The sequence below is a fragment of the Vombatus ursinus genome, unplaced genomic scaffold (genome assembly GCF_900497805.2).
Source record: "Vombatus ursinus unplaced genomic scaffold, bare-nosed wombat genome assembly UNPS02014816.1, whole genome shotgun sequence".
NCBI classification, from domain to species: Eukaryota; Metazoa; Chordata; class Mammalia; order Diprotodontia; family Vombatidae; genus Vombatus; species Vombatus ursinus.
Window position 1 is genome coordinate 7,544,025 of NW_020954594.1, and position 13,979 is coordinate 7,558,003.

General features: G+C 44.8%; 1 protein-coding gene across 2 annotated transcripts in view; it reads right to left on the reverse strand.

The window, feature by feature from the left end:
• Positions 1–913: 913 nt before the first annotated feature.
• The window catches only part of IL10RA (interleukin 10 receptor subunit alpha), a 16,210-nt gene continuing 3,144 nt past the window's right edge, over positions 914–13,979 (reverse strand). Inside the window, exons 2-7 of one of the 2 annotated variants that reach the window (XM_027835581.1) lie at positions 10,059–10,251; positions 8,153–8,331; positions 7,691–7,860; positions 6,944–7,097; positions 4,481–4,551; positions 914–2,781 (exon numbers count right to left, since the gene is read on the reverse strand). In XM_027835581.1, coding sequence (XP_027691382.1) covers positions 1,804–2,781; positions 4,481–4,551; positions 6,944–7,097; positions 7,691–7,860; positions 8,153–8,331; positions 10,059–10,251 — 1,745 coding nt within the window. In that variant the 3' untranslated portion in view covers positions 914–1,803. Of the gene's footprint in view, positions 2,782–4,480; positions 4,600–6,943; positions 7,098–7,690; positions 7,861–8,152; positions 8,332–10,058; positions 10,252–13,979 lie in introns of both variants that reach the window. The other variant, XM_027835580.1, reaches the window with a different exon arrangement.

Consider the following 13,979-nt stretch of genomic DNA (forward strand, 5'->3'; position numbering starts at 1 on the left):
GACAGACAGCTCCCAGAGATGCTCCCATCAACCAGTTCTGCTTCTCATTCTTTGTCTGAACTCTCAGGGCTTTGAGCCCCTGCATCATCAATAACTTTAATTTTTTTTTTTTGAGTAGGCAAACTAGGTCATCTTTTGCTTCATTTCTTACCTAGCCTTAAATCACTGAATGGGTATTGACTCAGATAAACTGAGACCTGGAAAAGTCCTTCGCTTAAAAAGGCCAAGGTCTCCCAATGAATCTGGGGTCATTGCCATTGAACTCAGATGAGCTGGAGGAGACAGGGAGTCTGACGACTTTGCACAGTCCTGTCTCACTTAAATCCAGTTCATTTGCAAGTCAAGATGTCACCCTCCTGATGTCATCGGTCCTTTTCAAAGGTGAACAACAACATCATCAGTGGCTAACGTTTTTATAGCCTCTTCCAGGTTTACGACGCACTTTCCTCATGAGAATCTCATAAAATTGGCAGTGTGAATGTGATTATCCATTTTACAAAGGTGAAGGGGCTTGCTTGTGGTCACAGATCTGATAAATATTATAACTGGGATCTCTACCTGTTGAACCTATTGCTTCCTTCTAATGAGAAACTCAATTTTTCCACATTACTCAGTTAAGCAGAGGGTGCCAAAATCTTACTAAACTGCACTTATACTTTCAGGATACCCTGAATACATGTCTTCTCTATTTACTAGAGTGTAAAATCAATGAGAGTAGAGACCACATCTTACCTGAACTTTATCGTTCCCTAGTACAGAACACAGTGCCCTCTCTACATGGTAAGTGCTTAATAAATGTTCAGATTGAGTTGGAATGAGAACTCCATAAATACTTATTAATATTAATAACAATAATAATAGCTGATATTTACAAAATACTTTAAAATTTGCAAAAGACATTGCATACATTATCTCATTTCGAACCCACATCAACCTTGTGAGGTAAGTACTACAGGCATTATTGTTCCTATTTTACAGATGAGAAAATTTGAGGCCGATAGAAGTTAGGTCTCAGGCTAGTCAACAGACATAATAAGTAGGATTCAAGTTGATTGTCTCATTGCTCTGAGCTGTAACGGTTTGAAAGGATCAGGTAAAAAAATCCCCTTGGAGAGAGACCTTTTATGCTGGCTTTTCCTTTTGGTCACTTCTCCTCTTCCCCAAGCCCCACTGGGATTTTCCTCCCAGTCATGAGCACTGACTGTCCCTGAGATCAAAGGCTAGCTTCTACCCTCTCTGTCCCAGTGGAAACTGTCCCTCTCTATCCCCAAGCTAAACCTCTGAGGACAGAAACTCTTCTCTAAAGCCATCCCCCCAGTGCAGCCCTGTCCATACTCCTTCTTCTTCCTTCCCCTCAGGCCCAAATCAGAGGCGACTTAGGCAAAGGCACCGCACTACAGAGCTTCCCGAACCCTTTGCTTTACACAATGAAGCAGCCATTTTTAAAGGGGGTTTTGGTGGGACAAGGAGCCATTCTTGCTCTGCTCCCCTCAATCCTTGCTAGGTCCCCAAGATCCCTGGCTCTGACAATTGGGCCTGACATGTCAGTTAACACGTTGTTGTACTCTCCTCACCCTCCCAGACCGTGCCCACCCGAGCATCTCCACGTGTCAGGGCTTATCATGGACCAGGAGTCTCTAAGGCAGATGAGGTAGTTTCTGATTGTGCGGAAGAGTGAGCTTATATTACTGTTTGTCTACTGCCCCCAGCACGGTGCCCTTGGGCCCCCTCCATTCTGGTACAACTTCAACTACAGTGTTGGGGGTTGAGTGAAACTCTCCTATTACTCAGGAGCAACTCAAATCACTCACTGGTATGTAAAGTGGAGATCAAAGGCAAGGTTAGAGGATCTGTATTCAAAATCCCTGGGGGGATGGGAGCTGTGGGGAGGAGCAGAAGAGGGAGGTCAGGTGTGTTGCTCCATTCACATGTTGTCAGTTCATCAGTGTTGACCAAACTCAGGAGGCTCCACTCCTCTGTTGGCTCCGTCCACTGCCCACGCGAAGCCCCTGGGACCCCAAGGCTCTGGCCTGGTAAGCTCTGCTTTAGATAGCCCTTAGTCTGGGGCAGTGGGGGCCAGCCTGACTCCACATCCCTCTCGGTCCTGCATTTGTATCCTGGGCTGCCTTCGGGGCAACAGTCCTCCCCTAGGCTAGAGGCCCCTTCCGGGTTGTCTGTGCATCTGGACTGCTGAAGGTAGCCTTGGAAGACCACAATGGCTGCAGCCTCTTCCTCAGGCAGCTTGGGAGTGGAGCTCTTACCTTCCAGAGCTGTGGAGACCCTCTTGTGCTGGAGGCCCTCAGAGGAGCCCAGTGGAGTTGCTGTGGAGCTCTGGGGTAGGCCAATGCCACTGTCTTCTCGGTCCTGGTCACCACTCCCTGGCTGCTGCCTCCATTCCTGTCCTGACTGTGGGCTCAGGGTGTGCAGATAAATGCCACTGTCTGTGCTGGTGCTGCTGGTGCTGCTGGAGCTGCTGGAGCTGCTGGTGCTGCTGGAGCTGCTGGTGCCCAAGCTGCTCTTTGGCTGCTGAGGGCCACTGCCTCCCTGGGGCCCACCTGTTGTGGGGTCCAGTACAGGGAGGAGGAACTGAGGATCCTCGCTCTGCAGTGACTGTTTGGTGCTGCTGAAGCCACTGTCTGTGCTACTATGGAGCTCTGAGTTCTTTAGCTCTAGGGATACCTTGGGGAAGCTCGCCTCATCAAGGGGGTGGATGGTATCTTGCTTCACTTTGAAGTTCTCTTTGCTCAGGATGCCAGAGGATTTTTGTTTGGCAAGGGAGGCCTAGGGAAGAATAGGGCAGTAAAGGGTTAGGAAGAAATCAAACAAGAAGGAAAAGTTTTCTTCCAGCTGATCTACAAGACACCTAATCTTTGCATAAGTTGTATCTAAAAGCGGACTGGATTTGGCTTACTGAAGAGCAACCTCAGCCCATTTTTCATTTTTCTAACCAACGTAGAAGAAAGAACCAGGGATCTGGAGTCAGAAAACCCAGGCTGGTATTCTAATCCTGAAACTTCATGGCTGTGAAACCTTGACAAATCACTTAGTTTCTCTAGGTCTCTGTTTCCTCTTCTGAAAAATGAGGAGGTGGGACTAGCTGATCTCTAAGGGTCCTTTCAGTTAGAAAGGTGTTAGAAAGAAGAAATGAAAGGTGTTAGAAAGGTGTTAGAAAGAAGAAATGGGACTACACTATAACAAAAGGCAATTACATTAGACCCAGAAAAGAACTTTTCTAATCTTCTAAGAGTGTTTTGAACATGTCTACCTAGAATGTCAGACCTGGCAGGAACCTTAGTGGAAAAGCTGAGATTTGAATGTAGTCCCTTCCCCTTGCCTCCGATAACATGCCGCCCCTCTGGCGTTCACTAGCCTCTACCACTGAGTGCTATTGTGGGGAATTCAATTCACCCTCACTCAGGGGAAGAAGCTCTAGCAGTCTGGGGCACACACACACCAGGGTCATCATCTCATTTCCTTCCTCTTGGTTCCCTTGTCGAGAAGAAAGTAGTTTTTCTCCTTAAATAATTTTCAATCTCTCCCTTTCATCTCCTGGCCAGAGTAAAGACGTGACTTTCTCCTTGACAACCCCATATCATCTCTTGAAGTCCCTCCTATTTCTGAGTCTATGGAATCCCCCTCCCAGCCTGCTTGCTTCATAGTAAGTATCATTTCCCCTCAATGACTTTTTAGGCATTCAAGGACTCTTGGGAGGCAACAAATCTTAGTGGAGAATGGGATCTACTAGGCAATAGGGATTATTTCATTCTTTGTAATGGTATCCCCAGTGCCTGGCACATGGTAGGCATTTTATAAATACTTGGCAAGATTGATCAAGAGCTGGCCTTGAAGTAAGGAAAACTTGGGTTCAAGTGGCGTCTCTAATATGAACTAGGTATAACCTTGGGCAATTCTCAGTATCTTAGGCAATTCTCTAAGACAATAAATTGCGGAACAGAGGGACGAAGAGTCCCAAACCATTGACATTCTAGGCCAGGACAAAAATGAACACCCCCCCCCAAAAAAACCCAACCCCAAAGTCAGCCAGTCACAGGAAACCAGGTAAGCCATTCTCTGATGTTAACCAAGGCACAGAAAAGGGCCAGAGTTCCTCATGCTCACAGATGTTGCTTATCTCTCAAAAGCTGAACTTTAATAAAAATGCAATTCGAAGTATAATCTCAGCATCTTCTTAGTACTTTGGGATATGATGAAATTTGTAATGGTATTTAGTAAGCCCTCTCTCTTCCTCATGGCTCTTCCTCATTTCCCAACCACTTCAACCCTCGCCTTCCGTTGAAACAAAAAGACTCATCTCTTAAGATTCCTGTTTTCTAACTCTCTTGGAAGTCTAGAGACGAGATAGCTTAAGTAACCTTGAATTCTCCCAAGTTTGTTGGCAGCTCTGGAATGGCCAGGAGAAGGAGGCCAGTGTAGTTGTCCTCACTGGGGGCCAAAACATCAGCAGTAGAATCTCACTTACCAGGACTTCAGGTGGCTTCTTGGGTTTTCTTATGTAGCATCGAATACTCAGGTAGCCAACAGTTAGGCAGACTGTCAGAAGGGAGGCAAAGAAGGCACTGATGGTAGTCACTGTGAGATCTAAAGCAAGGCCCAGACAGGTTAATTCTCTTGGAAGGCTAGGGAGACTTCACAGAAACTACTGGCACTTTGGGGCTTTGTGGGGCAACCGTCACACAGTACTGATGCTATGTCATAGTACCTTCTTTTTCCAGATATGTCTCTGTTTGCTATGGCCCACCTCTTGCCTCTAAACTCATCTTTTCCAGGAAGTCTTTCCTGCTTAATCCAACCAGATTTGATCACTCTATTACTCTGCTTTCTTATAGTACTTTAAGCACAAAAGCTGCATTATTATAATTGGTCTGTGCTTGGAGAACCATGTCTCCTAATTTTTTTGTGCTCTTCTCTCCACATCCCCTGACTTCCCAATGCTTAATTTAAGGGGAAATGAGTCCTGATGACTCTGTCGGCGACTCCTTCAGAGTACGAACAGTGGCACAGGAGACAGAGTGCTAGACCTGGAGTCAGGAAGCTATAAGTTCAAATCCAGCCTCAAATGCTTACTAGCTGTCTGTTTCTGGGCAAGTCACTTAATCTCAGCCTGCCTCAGTTTCCTCAACTGTAAAATGGGAATATTAATAGTACTTATTTCCCAGGGTGGCTGAGGATAAAAATGAGATACTATTTGTAAAGTGTTTTGTGAACCTTAAAGCACCATGTACATTCTAGTTATTATTATTGTCCTATGTATCTGCACCACATTGCTCCTTAGACACTTAACTTGCATTGTGATTTATCTCCTCTTGTGGCTATGTCTTGTCCTCCCAATAGACTGTAAGTATATTGCAGGAAAGGGATAGCCTGTTTCCCAGATAGCACCTCCCTATGCCAGAGTGCCTGGCACATAGTAAGGAGACATAATACATAGTGGTCTGTTGGTTGGTTAGTTGATGCCACCTTAGTGGGGCTTTATCATAGTCCTAATAAAAGAGACAGCGCAACTCTATGGAGGGAAGGACAGCAAGGAAAAATAGGGCTTAGTAGAGGACACAGTGGAAATAGATGATGAATTAAAAAAAAAAAGACCAGTTTTGTTTCTTTGAGCCTACATGATATCAATCTATGAGCACTGATTAACATTCAGCCAGGCATTGTGCAAGGTGCTGGGGATAGATACAAAGCCAAAAATGAAAGAGTGCCTGCTCTCAGGGAGTTTCCAGTCTACTGAGGGAAATAACATGAAGACATCTAAATATGTGCAAAACAGGTATCAGGTAACTTTTTGCCGGGGGGGGGAGGGGGGCAGAGCAGGCAGGAGGAATTGAAAAGCTAGAGAAAAGCCTTATGTGTTTTTGTTGTTTAGTAATGTTCGACTCTTGGTGACCCCATTTGGGGTTTTCTTGGCAAAGACACCTTTTTAAATGATATATGATGACCTCATTTGGGGTTTTCTTGGCAAAGATGCTGGAGTGGTTTTCCATTTTCTTTTCCAGCTTATTTTACAGATGAGGAAACTGAGGCAAACAGGGTTAAGTGACTTGCCCAGGGTTACACAGCTGAGGCCAGATCGAAACTCAGGAAGATGTGTCTTCCTGACTCCAGGCCTGGTACTCTATCTACTCTGCCACTTAGAAGCCTTATGCAGGTGGTAGCATTTGAGCTGATCTTTGAAGGAAAATCTGGATTGGGGGGCAGGTGGGAGTGTATTTTGGGCATGGAATAGAGCCTGTGGAAAGGAAACCTGAGATGGGAGATAGAACAGAACCTTGCAAGAAAAGTAAGAAGGCCTGTCTGGCTGCACGTGAAAGTATGTAAAAGGGAATCACGGGCAACGAACCCGAAAACAGCTCTGGGTCAGGGAAGGGAATGCTCAGAGCAGGGAAAGTGAGTTGGTTAAAGTCACAGAGAAATTAAGTGGCAGTACTGAGGTTAAATCTGAGGTTTTCCAACTTCCAGTCCAGTGTCCTTTACACTACAGGAGGTTATCTCCTGTGGTATAAATGGGCTACTATTTTCTATTTGCACTAAGGACATTTTAGGACAGCTAGGTGGTGCAGTGGATAGAGTGTTGGGCCTGGAGTCAGGAAGACCTGAGTTTAAATGGGTCCTCAGATACTTCCTTAGCTGTGTGACCCTGGGCAAGTCACTTAACCCCGTTTGCCTCAGTTTCCTCATCTGTAAATGAACTGGGGCTTAAATGCTAAATAGAGGAATTTGCATTTGAGCTGAAAGGGAATAGGGAATTTATTGAACAGGGGATTGACATGTCAGACTCCTGTTTCTGATATAACCTTGTGACCTAGGTGGAAGATAGACTGGAGAGGGGAGAACCCTAGCTCTCCTATTCCCACTCGAGTATGGCTGGAGTCCTTCCCCAGCATGTTCCCTACCCTCGTAAGTTTGAGACCTGACCTTCACTTACATGGCTGAGTTACAGTGACGCACTTCATCTCTGACCACAGTCCCTTGTTAGTCTGGGACCTGATGACAGGTTTCACGCTGATGCAGACCAGCTCTCCTTCTGTGACTGAGATGTTAAATTCTTCATGTTTTATCTTTCTGGTAATCTGGATGGGCTAAAAGAAACACTGGTTAGCTACGGGATTGGGGACAATCTTTTGTTCTAGTCTGGTTTCCAACTAATCAATAAAGCCATGCTTCTATAATGACTGTAACTTTAGGATCTATGGAGTAGTGAGGCAGATGAGTGAAGGTGTTACAGCACCTGAGTTCAATTTCTGGTACTACTTTTCTGGGACACTGGGCAGACACTTAGTTTCTGTAAAGAAACTGGATCAGATGACCTCCAGGATCTCTTCCTGCTCTAAATCTGTAGTGTTGGGATGATGAGAGGAAAGATGGCACTAGAATCAGATTTGACCCCTCCAGAAGGCCAGGCCTTTAGTGCCCGTGGGTTCTGGTCACTACTGATCCCTTTCTGCAATGACCCTAACCTTCCCCTCTGCCCCAAGCCACAAATAAAAAAGCACTGATGGGCAGGGACCAGCTCCCCACCCCCCACTCCAGGCCACTGGACAAATGATCTATTTGTTACTCTTGCTGGTGTTTTGTCCCACAATGAATTTTTTAAGACAGTGTTAAATGCTCATAGGCTATAGCCACGCCTCAGGAATAGCACCCCTACCTCCATTCTTTGGGTTCCCCTTACCTTATGATTTTCTGACCCTTTGGTGATGGAAAGATCATATTCCCGGTAGTGTTTGAAGAGGCTTTCATAAGAAATATTTCCAGTGGCCCCTGGGGGCCTGGCAGGCAGGATTTTCCCCAGGATAGTGTTGCCACTCAACTGTAGCTTCAGCTGGTCTATCCTAAGAATTACTGGAATCAAGAGGCAAATCACAGCATCATTAGGCTAGAAAGGTCCTTACAAGTTCATGGAGTCCCTCTAACCCTTTCTTTTCTGGAATAACTAGCCCCCATTCCTCTCTCAAACCTTGAATTATTTTTTGCATGATTTTGATGAGTTTTCTCTGAAAGACAGCTAAGACCCTTCCACCCCACTGTTCTTCTTGGTTAGGGTTTGGGAAAGTTTTGAGGCCATAGAATAGAGAAGAGCTCTAAATTTGGGCTCCTGGTTGGAATGTATTTAGGCCAAGGGTAAGAAAAGTACCATCATCTTTAGAGAGTCGAGTATCCGTTCTGGTCCAGTTAGACATCTGGTGACCATCAATAGCCCTTACACGGGCATAGTAGCTCTTTTCATCAAGGTCTAGGGTTGGCAGGGTCAGATCACAGGAGAGATGTGGGGTCCTGTTGCAGTTGGGGACAGGATTCCAGGATTCCCCGTACCTGGTGAGGAAATATTAAAGGTTTCTCAAGAGGAAGCATGGGTTTTGGACTGTGTGATGCTGGCCAGAGGAGAAACCTAGTATGGGTTATGTGTCCTCCTCAATCTGAGTACTATCCCCTTTCTCTTTTTCTTTCTCTCTTGGAGGGTTCTCCATTAGTACTGGTTCATCCTCTATGGGATCTCCCTCTGTGGTTTCTCTCCCAGTCTCTCTGACTCCCAAGCCCCACTTCTCCTCCCCCACACTACGACAGTCCCTCAGTCTGGTTCCTCCCTGTGAGGAGAGAGATTTCCCTCAACTGGGCCTCCTCCCAACAACGGGATTCCCCCAAGACTTGTCTCCGCCCCCCCACTCCTAGACACCTTCCTTCAGTCTGGGGTTCCCCATCTATACTGTCTCTCCTGGAGGGGCTGGTCAGCCAGCCAAGTCCTACTTGTCCAATTCAATTCAATTCAGTAAACATTTATTAACCACCCATTATGTGTCAGGCACTGTGCTAAGCACTGGAGATACAAAAAGAAGCAAAAAACATTCTCTCCCTGCCCTCAAGGAACTTACAATCTAATGATTACTGTATCTCACACTCATCTCTCTCTGAATCTTCATAGGGTTGCTTCCAGATTCTAATGACATAATCAACTGACTGATCCATCAATAAACAAATATTTATTAAACTCCTACTATGTGCCAAGCACTGGGCTTTGTAGAACTTAAGGACCTCTATCAATGTCAGTCCTCATAATCATTACCTGAATGTCTATTGTGTAATCAGTGTCAGCCATTTAGCACGTGCTTGCCTCACACTGTTCCATGGGTTTTTGATTTGACTCTTCAATGATGCCATAAAGGCCTTGGTGGCAGGGAGCCTATCTCAAGGATCCTCCAGCACAGCCACAGTCCTGGGCAACTGGTGGATCCCAGAGCTACTCTTCAAATGGTACCATGGACAGCATTTCTAGGACTACTTTAAGATCCGTCATAGGCTCACAAGGTTAGAGTTGGAAGGGTCCTTAGAGGCCAATTGGTCCAACCAGTGGATAAAATACAGGACATGGAGTCAGGAAGACCTCAATTCAAATCCAGCCTCAGATACTCACTAGTTGTGTAACCCTGGGTAAGTCACTAAACCTCTGTCTTAGTTTCCACAGCTGCAAAATGAAGATAATAGCAGCACCTATCTCCCAGGGTTGTTGCGAAGATCAAATGAGATAATATTTATAAAGCATGCTTAATAAATGCCTTTCCTCCCCCCTCCCATTTTGCAGTTCAGGAAACTGAGGCTTAAAGTGGTTAAGTGACTTGACTGAGGTCACACAGCTATTAAGGGTCAGTACCAGTATTTAGAACCCAGGTCCTTTGACTGAATGTAGAGCACCCTGATCCCTGTGCCATGTTGCTTCTCTACAAAATTCTTTCCTCACACCAACTCTGGGGGTTAAAGCAAGTAATATTATCCCCATCTTCATGATAGGGAAACTGAGGCACAGAGCAATCACTTGGCCTGACGAAAGTCATCTGACTAGTAAACAGCAGAAGCAGAATTTAAACCCAGGAATCACTTCCAGTCCAGAGCTCTTTCTACTCTGTGACACTGCCTATTCTATATGCCTAGTCTCACTTAATAAGTATGTGTCCTATGTGTCTGTTTGGGGATGCTATGACAAGAGGGGATGGAATAGGGACCCAGATGATCTCATTACTCCCACTTTCAACCCACACATGTCTTACCTCATGTACTGCACTTCATAGGAGATGTTATGGGTCTGATTCTGGCCTGGTTCCCAGTGGAGGATATGGTGGAAAATGACGGCTTTAAACAGGACATTTTTGGGACTAGGCAGCTGTGTCTCATTGGGAGAGGAAGGGGCAGGCAACCTAGGCACTGATGTGGTCCAGAGAGTCTCCCCAGAAGCAGCAGCACCTTTGGGTTAGAAAGACAGAGATGCAAACTAGTATTTTACAGACAAGGAGATGGTGGGTCCATGGTGAAACAGGAGAGCAGGCCTATGACCACTCAAGGGATGTTGTCTTCCTATGGTACACACACCTCTGCTGCTTCGTCCTCTGAGGGTTATGGTATTTTAGAGTTAGAAGGAATTTTAGACATTCTTTAGTCCAGCACCCTCACTAAGAGATGAGAGAATTCTCAGAGCAGAGGAATATGAGTTGGCTAACATCACAGAGAAATTAAGTGGTAGTACTGGGATTCAATCAAAGGGCTTCCAACTCTCAATCCAGTGTCCTTTATATTACGCCAGGCTATCTCCTGTGGTATAAATGGGCTGCTGTTTTCTATTTGCACTGGGGACACATTAGGGCAGCTACATGGTGCAGTGGATAGAGCACTGGACCTGGAGTCAGGAAGACTCATATTCATGAGTTAAAATGGGGCCTCAGACACTTCCTAGCTGTGGGACCCTGGGCAAGTCACTTAACCCTGTTTGCCTCAGTTTCCTCATCTGTAAAATGAACTGGAGAAGGAAATGGCAAACCACTCCAGCATCTTTGCCAAGAAAACCCCAAATGAGGTCATGATGTGTCATTTAAAAAGGTTTGAGAAACATAGTTTCTGGGTAATTTAATCATTTTGTTAATAAGGCCAGCAGGTAAAAGGATGGTCATTTGGTCATCTCTCTGAGACCAAAGACAACCATGGTGGCAGGCCGACAGTTTATATACCCTTGGAAGTAATGAGGTGCCGCTAGTGACATCATGTCACCTTCGGACAGAGAAATTCTCTCTACTCAGACCACCATAGCCTTGGGCTATTTAGACAAAAGGATCTGTCTTCATCCAAGCTTGAGTAGAACACAATGGGCTTCTCTGCCTTAGATTAAATTCCTAGTAAGGTTAGGTGGATTCTGACCAAGATCCAGAGATTAAATGCAATCTAATTATCAATAATGTCTTCAAAAAAATTGAACTTAAAGTCAGGACTTTGGAAGGGAGGGGGGCTCTGAATGTCTCCAAGATATTGGTTATTAATAATTATTTCTCTCAATGAAGAGATGGATATGACTGAAAATGATTAGACAACAACTGGAGACACCTTAGAGAAAATGTAGGTTTGGCATTAGCAATAACTTCCTCACTGGAATATATGACAAGGGAAATGACTGAGTCTTTTTTCCCTAGAGATTTCTGAAGAATGGACCACAAAGACGACTTCCTGAGAAGGCCTGGGAGCAAGTGTGTGGACAAGGTGGTAACTCCAGGTCTTTCTGGAGTTTTTTAGCTTGTGAGTTGTTAAGGAATGCTAAAGGGTCCCCTCAACTTGTCTTTTTTTGAGTTGCCATATTTTCCAGAAACACTGGACCCAGGGTATGCAGAAGGCCCTGAATGTGTCAAGGATGAAGCCCCTCCCCTTCCTCTGGAGCTGACATAAATTGTTGCTTGCATCCCAGGCTAGACTGTCTGTCTGTCCTTGGCTGTCAAGATAGGTGCCAGTCAGTCTGCACTAGGCTGAGAAGCCACTTGTGCCGCTGGGACCCTTGTAGATGTGCAGACCATCCTATCCTCATGGTCTAGCAGTGACCAAGGGAAAAGAATGCCACTTTTGCCATGGCCTTGTTCCTCCCCTCCAGGAGGAGTTTTGTCCTTTTCCCACCTTTTCTGCACCTTTCCCCCTTCCATGCCAAGCCCCTTTAGGTGGAGATTTCTGGTACCTCCTCCTTCCTTTGTCCGGCTGTTATAAAAACGCAGACTTCTGTATGGATTGTGAACGCTTTGACTCCCACACACATGTTCATTTCTCTCACAATAAGCCTAGTTTTCATGTAAGTTTCGTGAAGCTGATTGCCTGTTGACAGAGTGTAACTAATAAAAGATTCCTTTGAAATGATTCTCTGCAGGAAGAGAAAATGATGATAGGCACTGTATGCTTTAGAAACCATCTAATTCAAGGGTTCTTAACCTGGGGTGTGAGAACTTAAACATTTCTTTCAAAAATACATTTTGGGAGCTATTTTAAAATTGATTTCCTTTGTAATCCTATGCAGTTCATTTTATGCATTTAAATCTGAGAGTCCATGACACCAAAAATGGGAAGAACCTATGATTTAGTCTAACTTCTTAATTTTACAGATGAGGAAACTGAGGCCCAGAAGACTTAAGTGATTTGCCCAGTGATATCTAGGAAGAGTCAAAGCTGGGTTTTTGACACAGGCCCCTTTATTTTTTCCCCTACTGTATCATGCTACTTCATACAGAATTCATACTAAATTAATTCACAGTTACTTTCTCTTTTATGTTTTTTTTTGGGGGGGGGTGAGGCAATTGGGGTTAAGTGACTTGCCAGGGTCACATAGCTAGTGAGTATCATGTGTCTGAGGCAGGTTTTGAACTCCGGTCCTTCTGACTCCAGAGCTGTCGCTCTATCCACTGCACCACCTAGCTGCCCCTCACAGTCATTTTCTCATTAGTGTTGTTGTTGGTCAGTCATTTTTCAGTCATGTCCAACACTTTGTGACCCCATTTGGAATTTTCTTGGCAAAGATACTGGAGTAGTTTGCCACGTCCTTCTCCAGCGGATTAAGGCAAACAGGGGTAAGTGACTTGCCCAGGGTAACATGGCTAGGAAGTGTCTAAGGCCAGATTTGAACTGTAGGCCCAGCACTCTCTCCATTGTGCCACCTAGCTTCCCCCTATTTTCTTGCTGTGTCCTTTTTCCTATATTAGTCAGGGAGCCCCTTACTGACAGGACCCTTTATCTCTTTCCAACATTCTATGGAAGGCTCTGCCCACTAGGGGAACTTATAATCACAAAATTTCAGCTGGAAAGGATCTCTGGGGACATCTAGTACAACCTCTGGCTGAACGAGAACTCTTACTAAAACACACCCAAGAAGCAGTCATTCAGCTTCCACCTAAAGAACTCCAGCAATGGGGATCTCACTACCTTCCAAGACAGCACAAGACACTTTTGAACATCTCTAATATTGACGTTTTTCCTGACATGGAGCCTGAACCTTCTATGCAACCTGTATCCTACTGGGTCTAGTTTTGCCTCTGGTGCCAAACAAAGCAAGTCTCATTCCTCTTTCTATGATGTCCTTTCTATGATGTCCTTTGAAGACTGCTGTTATTTGCCCTCATAGACTTCTCTTCTCCAAACTAAACATCTCTGGTTCCTTGGACTAATCCTCTTGTAACATGGACATACAGGTTAAATTTACCTATTAGCCTGGATTGATTTGTACAATAAGCAAACCTTACTGGCTCTGACCTGGTTTTAGTGCTGGATGTGGGGAATAGACCTCTTGAGACCTTGGCCTCTTGGAGTCTGGGGTTACATGTGTGATTCATTCATGGACTTGAACATCTGACATATGCTTTCTGGGCTAGGCACATGGTCTCTAGATCAAGTGTTCTTAGCTTGGGGTCCATAAATTTTTAAAAAATATACATTTTGGTAACTTTTGATATAATTAATTTCCTTTGAAACCCTATAAATACTATTTTTATGTATTTAAATGTTATTCTAAAAAGGGGTCTATAGGCTTCCTCAGACTTGCCAGAGGGTCCGTGGCACAAAGTTAAACCCTAGTATAGACGATTACAAGTTCTGCTTGGATATTGCTTTCACCTCTAATATTTATTTATTTTTCTTTCTTTCTTTCTTTCTTTCTTTCTTTCTTTCTTTCTTTCTTT